The sequence below is a fragment of the Ceratotherium simum genome, chromosome 3 (genome assembly GCF_057802395.1).
Source record: "Ceratotherium simum simum isolate JZ-2026a chromosome 3, ASM5780239v1, whole genome shotgun sequence".
NCBI classification, from domain to species: domain Eukaryota; kingdom Metazoa; phylum Chordata; class Mammalia; order Perissodactyla; family Rhinocerotidae; genus Ceratotherium; species Ceratotherium simum.
In genome coordinates this window covers 69,822,205-69,835,235 of record NC_141902.1, presented here as the reverse complement: position 1 = coordinate 69,835,235, position 13,031 = coordinate 69,822,205, and the positions used below count along the sequence as shown (strand labels likewise).

Genomic DNA, 13,031 nt, shown 5'->3' with positions numbered 1-13,031 from the left:
AATCTTAAAAAAAAAAAATAATTTAAAAAAAATCGATGGAGTTTGAAATAGGCTCATACTCAATTCTAGGCTGTTGGAAGGGCCATACTGATATGAACATATTGGTTAGACTTTTTTCAGATGATAAGAAATAGTAAATGAACCAGACTTGTCCCCAATTTTATATTCTTCAAACTTTGTAATCCTTGATTTAATTAAACTTTTTTGACTTCTTAAAATTTTGAGCAGTGATCCATTTTTACAATCTCATTGTAAACTTTTATTTCAGGTTCAGATACCTTAAATCTTTAGTTATTTGATTCAATAGATCCTGGTAAACAGCAAAGTTTATATTTCAGGGTGCAGTGTCTGGGTCTGTGCAAGCTTCCGATAGACTTATGAAAGAGCTCAGGGACATATACAGATCACAGAGTTATAAAACAGGTAAGACCTCAGGATCTCTGCTGTCTCTGTTGTCCTTATGCTATTTTCCATTTTCAGGTGGTAAGCTTCATTTCTCATAATATAACTGGACAGAAACAGAAGTGTTTATTAACTTTATTTTAGGTGGGGGTTAAAATAGGATGTTTACTTGTTTTTTTGGATTTTTAAAAATTATTTTTATGGATACATCATATTTTTTTATCTTCTTGCTGATGGGAAGGAACTCTTGTATGATTTTTATCTTCTGAGAAAAGTATAAGTCATATCTGCTTTGGAAAAGTAAATAAAATGAATATACAGTCATGCACCACATAACGACATTTTGGTCATTGACGGACTGCCTGTACAACGGTGGTCTCATAAGATTAGTACTGTATAGCCTAGGTGTGTAGTAGGCTATACCATCTAGGATTGTGTCAGTACAAACATCTGTGATGTTTGCATAACAACAAAATCACCTAAGGACACATTTCTCAGAACATATTCCCGTCATTAAGCAACACATGACTGTGTTGTACAAAACACTATTGCCAAGTTGATTTTTATGATTTTTTTCCTTTTTTTTGAAAACAACATAATCAGCTCTTACTGTAGAGGTAGTTATGGTATTACTTTAAAAATAGATGGTGTTTTTTTCTTCATTTCAGTGTTTGACTTAAGAGTGTTCTTTCTTACCCAACAAGATTTAAATATTGTGGAACTTCTCTACTTGAAGTAAAATTCTCTTATGTTGTTATAGAGATTCTAACAGTATTAAATAAGGGAAAGGGCCAAACTTTAATTTGGTTGAAAAGGTAGCATTATGATCCATTCAGAAATTCTCAGAGTGATCAAATGTAAATCATTAGTGCTTACTTAAAATAAAAACAAAACACAAGCAAAAAAACCCCTGCTTTATGTAGTGCAAGATAAGCCAAACTTGTTTCTGAGTTATTAGGAATTTTGGTGTCCTAACGGTTTTTCTTATAAGAAGTCTAAAAGTTTATCTGTAGAAACTTAATAGAATACAGTTAAAGATTTGAATACTGGTTTATCTTTTTTTTTAAAGATTTTATTTATTTATTTTTCCCCCAAAGCCCCAGTACATAGTTGTCTGTCATAGCTGCACATCCTTCTAGTTGCTGTATGTGGGACGCGGCCTCAGCATGGCTGGAGGAGTGGTGCCTCGGTGCGCACCCGGGATCCGAACCCGGGCCGCCGGCAGCGGAGCGCACGCACTTAACCGCTAAGCCACGGGGCCGGCCCCTGAATACTGGTTTATCTTTAAATGTTAAATAATCACTTGTTTGTTATAACATGTTTGTAGTATCAAAAAATAAAAAAATTAATAACTAGGTATAGGGTGGAATTGGTTAAATTATGGTATATCCATGAAACAAATTACTACAGTTATTAAAAAGATTGACAGTAGATTTCTATATTCAGAGTTGGAAAGATGCCCCAGAAAGTTGAAGAAAGATTTTAAAACTATATATGTAGTGGAATTCCATTTTTATAGAAATGTTTGCATGTGCTTAGAAGAAAAGTCTTAAGTACATATGATTTTGCATAATCTTTTTTTCTTCCACTCACAGGTAATGGGAAACAGTTTCTCAGCTCATTAAAGAATCCTCTCCATTGATGGCTTTAATTATCTGTTAATGACATAAGATATTCGGCTCCAGTGGCAAAATACTTACAATATAGCTTAGTTGTTCTGTGTTTTAATAGCAAAATTTCTAGCTTTTGCTGGCTATTCAGTGTATACATTTACACCAAAGTACTAGTTATAAGATCAAATGAAGAGTAACTAACATGCCCTATATCTTTACAGGGATTTATTCAGTGGAACTCATAAATGACAGTTTATATGACTGGCATGTTAAATTGCAGAAGTAAGTGGCTTTTTATGCTAACCAACTCTCTGTAATGGTAGACTTTCACAATGGAGATTTTCTTTCCCCTTAATTTTGATACCTTTATACCGTGGCTTTTACTTAGAACTTTAGACCCTATTTCTATAGAAATAGTTCTCAAGTTGTTAAAATGAGCTATTTCTTAGGCTTACTAGTTAAAGTGAGAAAGAGGAAGGAGAAAAAGAAGGACCAGCTGTAGGATAAAGTGTTTCATGGAGTTAGTGAGACAGTTGGGAACTATAGAAATAAAAGCATAATTAATAATTTGAGATTGACTGTGGTAACCAGTTTATATTTGAAATAAGGGATTTGAGTAGGACCTGACTATATAGAAAAGTTGTAGACAAATTTAGATTTTGTTAGTGATTTCATTTTTTCTGGTCTTGTCCATGGTAAATTTGTCTCCTTGAATCCCTTGTCTAATAATACAATTTTAAAGAAGCAGATTAAGTTTTTTTTGAGTTCCTGAGAAAATTATGTACATATGACCATTTCCTTTAGAATAACTGCTAACTTTGGATACCCTTAGGAGAACAGATTTAGATGACCGTGATCTCTTTTTGGACATTTAATCCCAAGGAGTGGGAGGCTATAGTGATTTGTTTTTCCAGGGATCATAGAGCAGTTTTAGACCGTCTCTGTTTGGAACTTAACCCTAGGGGCTCTGTTTTAGCTCTTGGACTGGTTCATTTTTGAGGTTAGTAAGAAAAAATCTCTGACTTTTTGTTTGAACTGTTTTTTGTTTTATAATTCTTAGGGTCGATCCTGATAGTCCTTTGCACAGTGATCTTCAGATCTTAAAAGAAAAAGAAGGCATAGAATATATTTTGCTTAACTTCTCTTTTAAGGTAAGAAAATTGTAAGGGGACTCCATATGCTTCTAATGGGAATGTATATTTGGACAACTGCTTTGGAAAATAATTTGGTATTACTTGGTAAAATAGAAGATATTCATAACCTGTGGTTCAGGAATTCTCTTCCTAGGTATATGCTCTGCCAGAAATGAGTACTTAGGTGCACCAAGAGACATATGCAAGAATGTTCAGAGCAGCATTGTTTGTAATAACCCCAAATAAAAATAACCCAAGTGTCTGTTCCAGTAGAATGGAGAACTGTGGTATTCTTAAAATGGAATAGAGCTATGTGCAGCAAGATAAATGAATCTTAAACACAATGTTGAGCAAAAGAAACCAGACCACAAACTTGTTTTGTAAGATTTCATTTATATAGAGCTCAAAAATAAGTAAAACTAAATTATATTGTTTAGGGCGTGCATTCCCAGTGGACGCAGTATCACCCAAAATGGAGTGAAAATTGGTCCTTGGAGTGAAAAAATCTTAGATGTTATAATGGTCTGTGGCCCTTCAAGGGGCCAAGTATGTAAACAGATACACAGTATGTCTGTGGTGTTAAAATTTCTTGGGGGGGGGGGAATTAAGAAAAAGTATTTCTAAAAAGGTTTCTCAGTGGGGCAAAAATGAAAAGAAGGCTGAGAAACACTGATTTATGGATTCATATTTGGGCGATAAAACTATCAAGAAAAGTAAAGGTGTTAATACCATAAAGTTTAGGATAGTACATCTGCTTGAGGAGGAGAGAGTTATGAGCTGAAAGGGACATCTGGGGGCTTCTGGGATACTGGCTATATAGTCTGTTTCTTGACCAGGGTGGTGATTACGTGGACACATCTTTTACAGTGATGTGTAATGATGTACCTTTATATTTTATACACTTTTCTGAATTTGTGTTATATTTAATAAATTTTCTTTAAGATGCTAAAAATAAAGGGTAAAGAAGAAAAGCAGTGGAATCTAGATAAAATGTAATGATTTAATGTGGAATTTGGATAAATATAGTGGTTTTAAATCTTTTGTTAAAAAAGACTAGGAAGTGTTTCTAAGGAGTTATATTTGAATTATATGGAGCTTTTTTTTGACTTGTTCTTTTAAATTGAGAAGAAAAATTTATGCAACAATTGTCTTGCAGATATATATATTTTTCCATTTCAGTTAGGTAGACTTCAATGCATTAGGTGCTGTGGAAGGCTTGAGAACATGGAGGCATCTATAATTTAATCCCTGTTCTTCAAGAGCCTGTAGTTTTCTGGGGAGAAATCTGTGATGAAGGCTCTAGGGCTTTGGAGATCGTGATGAAGAGTCTGGTATCTTACCTGTTTGCAGTAAAGAACCAGTAGAGCTTTTGAGGCAGGGGCATGATTGACCTGTTAGGCTTTTTATTTTATTTTTTTAAAACAGTGATTATGCCTTCAGCATCAGAGTAGGGTTTGGTAATAGGATAGAGTAGATTTCTGGGAGACTAATTGAGAGCTTTGATTTTAATCTGGGCAAGGAGTAATGAAGGTTGGTGGTGGTTGAAATAGGTGAGAGTGGATGGATATGAGGTGTTTTGAAGGAAGCAAAGACATGAACGAATACTTCCTTTATACTTGCAAAAGGAGTAATTTTATGAAAGCATCTTAACTTTTGTGTGTATTTATTCTTATTTGGGGTTATATCCTCATTTATGATTGAACTTTCTTCAAATAGCCCAAGTGTCAAGTGTCAGTATTTTCCCTCAGTTTTGTTATTGTAGAAACTATTGTGGTTGTCAACTGGGTTATCTTCCTAGAGAGTGAATCTGGTATATATTTACTGAAGTTGCTAATGACTGCATTTTTACTGATTTGTAGGGTGAAAAAAAACAGAAAGGTATCTTTTAAAAAAAAAATACATGCAGAATATGGTTAGCCTGAAAAATCTAAACAATCATGTTAAATCATATGCCAGTGTGCCCAACACCAAGCTTAAGAAATAGAACCTTGTCAGTACTTTTGAAACCCCCTGTGGGCCTCTCCCCTCTCACTTCCTCCTTGAGGGGTATCTTTGAGAGAATATGAAATCTTGACCAGGGAACTGAAGGACTTGTGACTGCAGAAAGTGTTTCATTAAATTTTCCTGCTCTAGGTAGAACTTTAGGGCGGGGACAATCTGGGAAGTAGATGGCTGAAATCCTGTTGGATTTGTGTCTCTGGACCATGCTTCCTGATACCAGAAAGAAGGGCCCTTGCTAGGGTTGGAGTATTTCTTAAGAGGCCTGGGAAGAATGTGATTGCCCTGAGCTAACTGACCTTGTGAAGAGGACCTTAAACTAAATTGCCAAGTTGTTAGTATCAGGATTCAAAAACTTTGGAGGATAGCAGGTATGACTCAGGAAGAAGGATTCACAGGAAGGAGCGTGAACAGTATTTATGGCCTCAGATGACCACAGTGACGATGTGAGAGACATGAATAATAAAAAATGGAACTTGAGTATAACATAACACAAGTATGGGGATGGGGATAGGGGCAGGAGGGAATGGGATCTATTAGGTTTGTCAGCAATTTGGTAAATCCATTATGCTGTGCTTTTAAGGAAGTGGTATTCTGGCTTTTCAGGCCACATCTGAATTGCTGAGTTGAATTCTGAGGTAGTACTTTAAGAAGGGTTTATTTAGACAAATTTGGGTTCATTTAGAGAATAATAGCAAGAATTGGAAAGAGATTCCATTCCATGTCCTAAGATAGCTGATTAAATTGTGGATATGGAGCAGAGAACATGGGAGTTCATGATAGTTTATCTTCAGCTATTTGAAGGGCTGTGTATGTGGAAGCATTAGTTTGATTTTGTTTTTGATGAACATAAGGCATGACATTAGAACTAGTAAGTCAAACTGTAAAGAGGCGATTTTCAACTCGATATAAGAAAGCGATTTGTAACTATTTAGAGCCATCCGGAGATATAGTCTTTCAAAAATAGAATGTTTCTCATCATTAAGAATAGCTTGGAAGGCCAAGGTGTTGTATGGGAAATCAGATAACTTTATGAGATCCTTGTAAACCCTGAGATTCTCAGTTTCTGAGTTAGTTTACTATTTTAACAGTCATCCTCAAGGCCGCCTGCCTACCGCCTAGGAAACTCCTTTTTATTTCTGTAAAATCTTGATTACTGAGTTCCACAGTACAGTTTATGGAATAGAGCCCCTGGGTTTTGATGAAGAAGAGTTACTCTGGGGAATTACTTAAAATGGAGGTAGTTCTCACTGCCACATAATCAATTAAAAGAGGTTTTGTAGTCACTCCTTTGGGATCACATATTTAAAGATCTAAAAAATAGGGGGCTGGCCCCATGGCGTAGCGGTGCACTCCGCTGCTGGCGGCCTGGGTTCGGATTCTGGGTGTGCACCGACGCACCGCTTGTCAGGCCGTGCTGTGGTGGCGTCCCACATAAAGTGGAGGAAGGTCCGCACGGATGTTAGCTCAGGGCCAGCCGTCCTCAGCAAAGAGAGGAGGATTGGCGTGGATGTTAGCTCAGGGCTGATCTTCCTCACAAAAAAAAAATAAAATAAAAAATAAATAAAAAATAGGAGATTAAATGAAGTTGTACTTTACCAAGCTTTGCATCTATGTCTTTCATTATATCTGTTAAATTATAGATGAAAGTTGAACTACTTATTTGGAAATGGATTATAATAACTGTCATTAAGTTGGTATCTTGTGTGCGTAGATTTCTTCTTTTTCTACCTTGCAGTAGAAATCTAAGATCGTCTGTGTGTTTTTTATCTTCCTCTCCTATTAGGATTGAATTCATAGTTTATATGTTCCTCAGAATCTTATTTGAGGCTGGGTAGAGGTAGGGAGTTAAAGTAAGTTACTGGAATTATGCTGCTTATTGTTCCAGTTAAAACTGTATTTTTGTGTTCCTTGGAAATAATTGGATGAAACAAATGTTTGGTTAGCTCCCTTAACCTCAGATTGTTTTTTTAAAAGGCATTAGTTGTTTCCTTATCCCCTTTTATTTGAACAAATTGGAGGTAATTTCTCTTAGACTTCCTGACATATCTTCATTAAAAGCAATCTGCCTTTTCCCTACCCCACTGCTGTAGGAAAGTGAGAGGCCACCTTCCTGGCCTCCTGGCCACCAAGAGACTGACCTCTAATGCTCTTGGCCACCTCAGCTACCATCTTTGCTTGAGTTCATTAAGAGAAAAAGCTCTTGTTCTTCTGGAAACCTTAGTTTCTAGGACTGAGAATTTGAAAAAGGGAATTATGTTTGGGAGCCTGAGAATTAGCTGAGGTTTTTTCTCTCATCTTCTTCTCTTCATACAGTTTTATCAAGTCTGATGATCTTTGCTGTCTAATTGGAGCAATTAGTCTATTTTATTTACTGTTATTATTGATATTTGGGTTTAAGTCTACCATCTTGTAAGTGCTTTCTGTTTGTCCTTCTTGCTCCATGCTCCTTTTTCTCTTTCCTTTGGATTTTTTTTTTTATTACTCCAGTTTCTCACCTCTGTTATCTTGGTACTTATTATACATTCTTTTACTCTTCTTTACTACGTTACAATTATAATTCATATCCTTAACTTGTCAAAGTCTAAAATAAATATGTTAATGTATATTTTCTTTTTCCTTGTCAATGGAAAGACCTTAGAACATGGACATGTACCCCCTGCCAAATATGTGCTGTTGTCATACATTGTAGTTCTATCCTTATCTAAAACCTTACACATCATTGTTATATAACTAGTCAATATTCATTTAGATTTACATGTGTATTTGCTCTTTTCATGATCTTTATTCTCCAGGTTTCCATCTAGGATCATCTTTTTCCTGCCTGAAGAATATCCTTTAGTATTTCCTCTAGTGTGTGTCTGCTGATAGAAAAATATCTTTATTTTGACTTCATTTTTGGGAAGTATTTTCATTGGGTATAGATTTCTAGGTTGAAAATTTAGTTCTTTCAGCACCTCAAAGGTATCATTCTCTTATATTTTTCATTGTTTCTCTTGAAGTATTTATAGTGGTTAAATCTTGTGAAGACTTGAATCAGTTTTGGAAAATTCTCATGTTATCTCTTCAAATATTACTTCTGTCCTATTCTTTCTTCTTCTTGTAGGATTCTACATGTATGATAAGCCTTTTCAATACATTCATTCCCTCTGTATTGTATTTTCTACCTTTTTCTCTCTCCTGGCTTCATTCTGGATGTTTTCTGACCTATTTTCCAGTATACTGAATTTCTCTTCTGCCAAGTCTCTGCTGTGGTTAAATAGATTAATTTCAGTTATTGTAGTTCTGAGTTTCAGAATTTCTGTATAGTTCATTTTTGTAATTTTAGTTCTCTGCCGGGATTTTCAATCTTGTCTTTTCTTTCCTTGCACATATTCAGCAGTTATTTTAAAATCTGTCTGATAACTATATTTTCTTGATCCCTTGTGGTTTTGTGTCTTATTGTTTGCTTTTCATTTTCTGATCATGCTGTATTTTTAAGTCTCACATACTGGTAATTTTTTGCGATAGATGTAACATATGAAAAATTAGAGAGCTAATTTGAAGCTGTGGATGATATTCTTCTCCCGAGAGCATTTACATTTGCACCTGTCAGGGGCTTGGGCACTAGCAACCCAGGATCACTGAATCCAGTCAGGGATTGAGATGATGTAAAGGTGGACTTCATTCTCTGTCAGTCAGGACAATTTGCAGTCTGTCCTTCAGGGTCCCAGCCTAAAGTGTGGGAGACTTCTAAAGGCCTCTCCTTGGTGGACCCAGAGGTCCAATTTTTATCTCCGTAGCCCTGTGAGACTCTTAGCCTCTTAACCTCCTGCCTTCTTCTTCTGTAATTGAAAGAAATTCTAAGGGAGAAAACGGCCCCACTTTCTGGAGTTCCCTTTTTCTTCCTGATGTGAGCTCTGTAATTGTTACATTTTGCCTATCTTTTCCAGTTCTCAGACAGAGGATTGATTGGAATTATCTAGTCCATCATTATTGGAATTGTTCTTTTATATAATTCTATTGGAAGTGGAACCCCTTCATATATTTAATAAGTTTACCAAAACGCTGTTCTGTCTGGGCCTGATCCTAACTTCATTTTTATTTGCTTTGGTTTTTATTTCATTTTATTTTTTGGTATTTTTACTTGTATGACCCTCACTCATCATCAGATAATAAATGTACATATTCTTTATAGACTATTTTTAAATCTTCTAAATAATAATTAAGGATGGTCTTAAAATTAATTAAACTTGCATATTTGCTTTTTAGGATAACTTTCCATTTGATCCTCCATTTGTTCGAGTGGTGTTACCTGTTCTCTCAGGAGGGTAAGTTTAAGTGATTATTTTATTTGATAGTGTGCATCAGAATCATTTGGAGGATGGCCTAGAATGTTAGGCTTTACCCCAAGGTTTCTGATTCAGTAGATCTAACGTGGGGCCTGAGAATTTTCATTTCTAAGACAGTGTCAGATGAAGCTGATGTTGCTAGTGTGGGGACCACAATTGGAGAACTATTGATATAAACCATTAAAATGTTTATAGGTCGAGTTTTTAATGGCCCCTAATTGTATACATTTCACCATAAAGAATCAGAAGTTTTTGAAACATAAATTGTGATTGAAAATTTAGAGAAAGTTAGGATTACAGTGATTCCCACATGCCTATGATCCTAGGAATAATCACAGGAAATCTCATGGGCTGATAGAGCTCGCCATCTAATTCCTTCTTTTTTTTTTTTTTTAAACAATTGGTTTTCTTTTTTTTTTTTTTTAACTTTATTTATTTTTTTTCCCCCCAAAGCCCCGCTAGATAGTTGTATGTCATAGTTGCACAGCCTTCTAGTTGCTGTATGTGGGACGCGGCCTCAGCATGGCTGGAGAAGCGGTGCGTTGGTGCGCTCCCGGGATCCGAACCCAGGCCGCCAGCAGCGGAGTGCGCGCACTTAACCGCTAAGCCATGGGGCCGGCCCTTTCTAATTCCTTCTAAAGGTGGTTGTTTCATTCAGTTTGGTAGAATCAAATGGTAATTGTCATGCATTTTTATTGAAGTTTGTATTGCTTTCTTGTGAGTAGAATTTAGGTGGCGGATGGGGAGAAGATCAGAATTTGTACCTAGGTTAGTTATGAAATGTTCTGTAGACCCTCAAAGTAGGAGCAATTTAACTAATTTGAGAATTCTGAAATGTTCAGCTGACCAATTCCACTTTGTGAGATAATCCATATTATGGTGATTAAAATCTAAAAAGACTCAATTCTTACTTTGGTCATCTCTATGGCTGATATAATAATAGTTTCATTTAGATTAAAAAATAGGGGCAGCTATAGATGATTAAGGAAAATATTTGGAAAAATTTTGTAAATTCAGGATAAATATATAAGAATATTTTTATCAGATCATTTTGAAATCTGATATTAACTTGACTAGCATAGATTTTTCACATTCTGTTGTTAGAAATCCTAAGAATTTTGAGAATTTATGATCAATTTGGTCAGCTGGTGGAGGTTGAAGGGAAATTATATAGGTGAAAAGTAAACACAATCACATATCTGGGAAAGAGCATGGTGTATTCAGAGTATACTAGACCAGTTTGAGCGATAACACAAGAGGGGTAGAATTCATATAGAAGAGCTGTAAGAAATTGTGCTGACAGAATATCTTATAGTCATAACAGGACCATGGATTGGTGACAAAAAAATTTGGTGATTTTTTTTTTTTTTTCTTTTTCCCCCGTAAGCAAATTACCCATGGATATTGAATTTATCTTTCTTTAACTAGTTCAGGAAGAGGAAAGTAACAGTAAAGAGAGTGTTTTAGAAAGATAAATCTGGTGACAGTAGAAGAGACTCCAAGGCAAATTGTATTCACAAAGCCTAGAAGAATGCAAAGCTAGTTAAGAGCTGATTGTCTTAGAGTGAAGTGATGACAACCAAACTTAGTACAGTAGTAATGGGAATGGAAAGATGAACGAAGGTGAATGCTAATTTCAGACAGAATCTAAATGACTTGGTCTTGGCAATCAGCTCTTAAGTGAGGAGGGAGGAATTTTTGGCTGACTTAGGAAGAGCTAAAAAACGTGAAGGACTAATAAAACAGAGTTTGCAATCTCAGAATCAGGCTAAAGCACTGTGTGATTCTGGACAGATTATTGAGTAATTTTTGTTCCGTATATTTTATATCCAACGTCTCCTCCTAGCTACTACCCTATTTCTTTCTTTCTTGTCATAGCCAAACTTTTTTTTTTTAAATAACATCTTTATTGTGATACAATAACATGATTAAAACTCACCCTTTTAAAGTGTGTACGGTTCAGTGTTTTTTAGTATATGCAGAGTTGTACAACCATTACCACTATCTAATTTCAGAATGTTTTCATTACCCCCTGCAAAAGAAACCCGATAAGTATTAGCAGTCACTCCTCATTTCCCCTTCTCACCCCACCATCCGCTGGCAACCACTAATCTCCTTTCTGTTTCTATGGATTTACCTATTCTAGACATTTAATATAAATAGAACCATACAAAATGTGGCTTTTTATGACTGGCTTGTTTCACTTAACAAAATGTTTTCAAGGTTCATCCATGTTGTAGTGTATATCAGTACTTCATTTCCATTTTATGGCTGAATAATATTCCATTGTATGGATATACCACATTTTGTTTATCTGTAGATATTTGTTGTTTCCACCTTTTGTCTATTATGAATAATGCCGCTATGAACATTCATGTACACATTTTTGTGTGCACACGCTTCATTTCTCTTTCTTATATTCCTATGTGCAAAATTACTAGGTCCTCTGGTAACTCCATGTTAAACTTTTTGGTGAAGTTCTAGACTGTTTCCCAAAGTGTCTGCACCATTTATGTTCCCACAAGCAATGTGTACATACCACACTCTTTGCTTCCTATTCACTCTTTAGCTCCCTGTAGTCTGGCATTAGCTGTTACTATTCCTCCCAAACTACTGTTGCCAACAGGGACTTGGATGTTGGTATATACAGAGGTCCCTTTTCAGGCTTTATCATATCTGATTATCAGATTCCTCAGCAACATTGAAACATTTTTCCTTTGGCTTCTGACTGCCTTTCCTCACTCTCCTTTTGCTGGCAACTCCTTGTTCACCAACTTCTACATGTTGGAATTCTTCAGAATTTGGTGGGTCCTTTCCCTTTTCTCTTTTCCTCCCATTCTTATGGCTTTTTTTTAACTGACATTTTTATTGAGATAATTGTATATTCACATGCAGTTGTAAGAAGTAATAGAGATCCCTTGTACACTTTGCCCAGTTTTCCCAGTGACAACATTTTGCATAACTGTAATATCACAATGAGACAGTGAAACAATTCATAGAGCTTACTCACATTTCCCCAGTTTTACTTATACCTCATTTGTCTATATGTGTGTATTAAGTTCTGTACAACTTGATCAACTATGTGAGTTTGTGTATCCACCACCACAGTCAAGATACTGAACAGTTCCAACACCACAAGAATCCCTCTTGTTGCCCTTTTAAACCATACGCATCTCCCTCTAATGCCTGCTCTTTCCCTAATTCCTGGCAACCACTAATCTGTCCTGCATTTCTAGTATTTTGTCATTTCAAAAAAAAAGTTACATAAATGGAATCCTACATTTTGGGATTGTAACCTTTAGGGATTAGCTTTTTTTATTCATCATAATTCTCTGGAGATTTATATAAGTGTATGACTAGTTTTTTCCTTATTATTGCTGAGTGGTATTCCATGGTGTACTGTGCTGCCATTTGTTTAACCAGTTACCTATTGAACGACTTCTAGACTGATTCCAGTGTTTGGCTATTACAAATAAAGCTGCTATGAATACTGATGTATAGGTTTTTGTGTGAATGTGTTTTCCCTCTCTGGGATACATGTCCAGGAGTGCAGT

The 13,031-nt window shown here is 35.7% G+C and overlaps 1 protein-coding gene across 1 annotated transcript in view; it reads left to right on the top strand.

The window, feature by feature from the left end:
* Window positions 1–13,031, top strand: part of UBE2Q2 (ubiquitin conjugating enzyme E2 Q2) — a 59,761-nt gene that overhangs the window by 30,948 nt on the left and 15,782 nt on the right. The window contains exons 6-9 of the mRNA XM_004421858.3: window positions 339–423; window positions 2,237–2,297; window positions 3,076–3,166; window positions 9,398–9,456. Of these exons, the coding sequence (XP_004421915.1) occupies window positions 339–423; window positions 2,237–2,297; window positions 3,076–3,166; window positions 9,398–9,456 (296 nt within the window). The remainder of the gene's footprint in view (window positions 1–338; window positions 424–2,236; window positions 2,298–3,075; window positions 3,167–9,397; window positions 9,457–13,031) is intronic.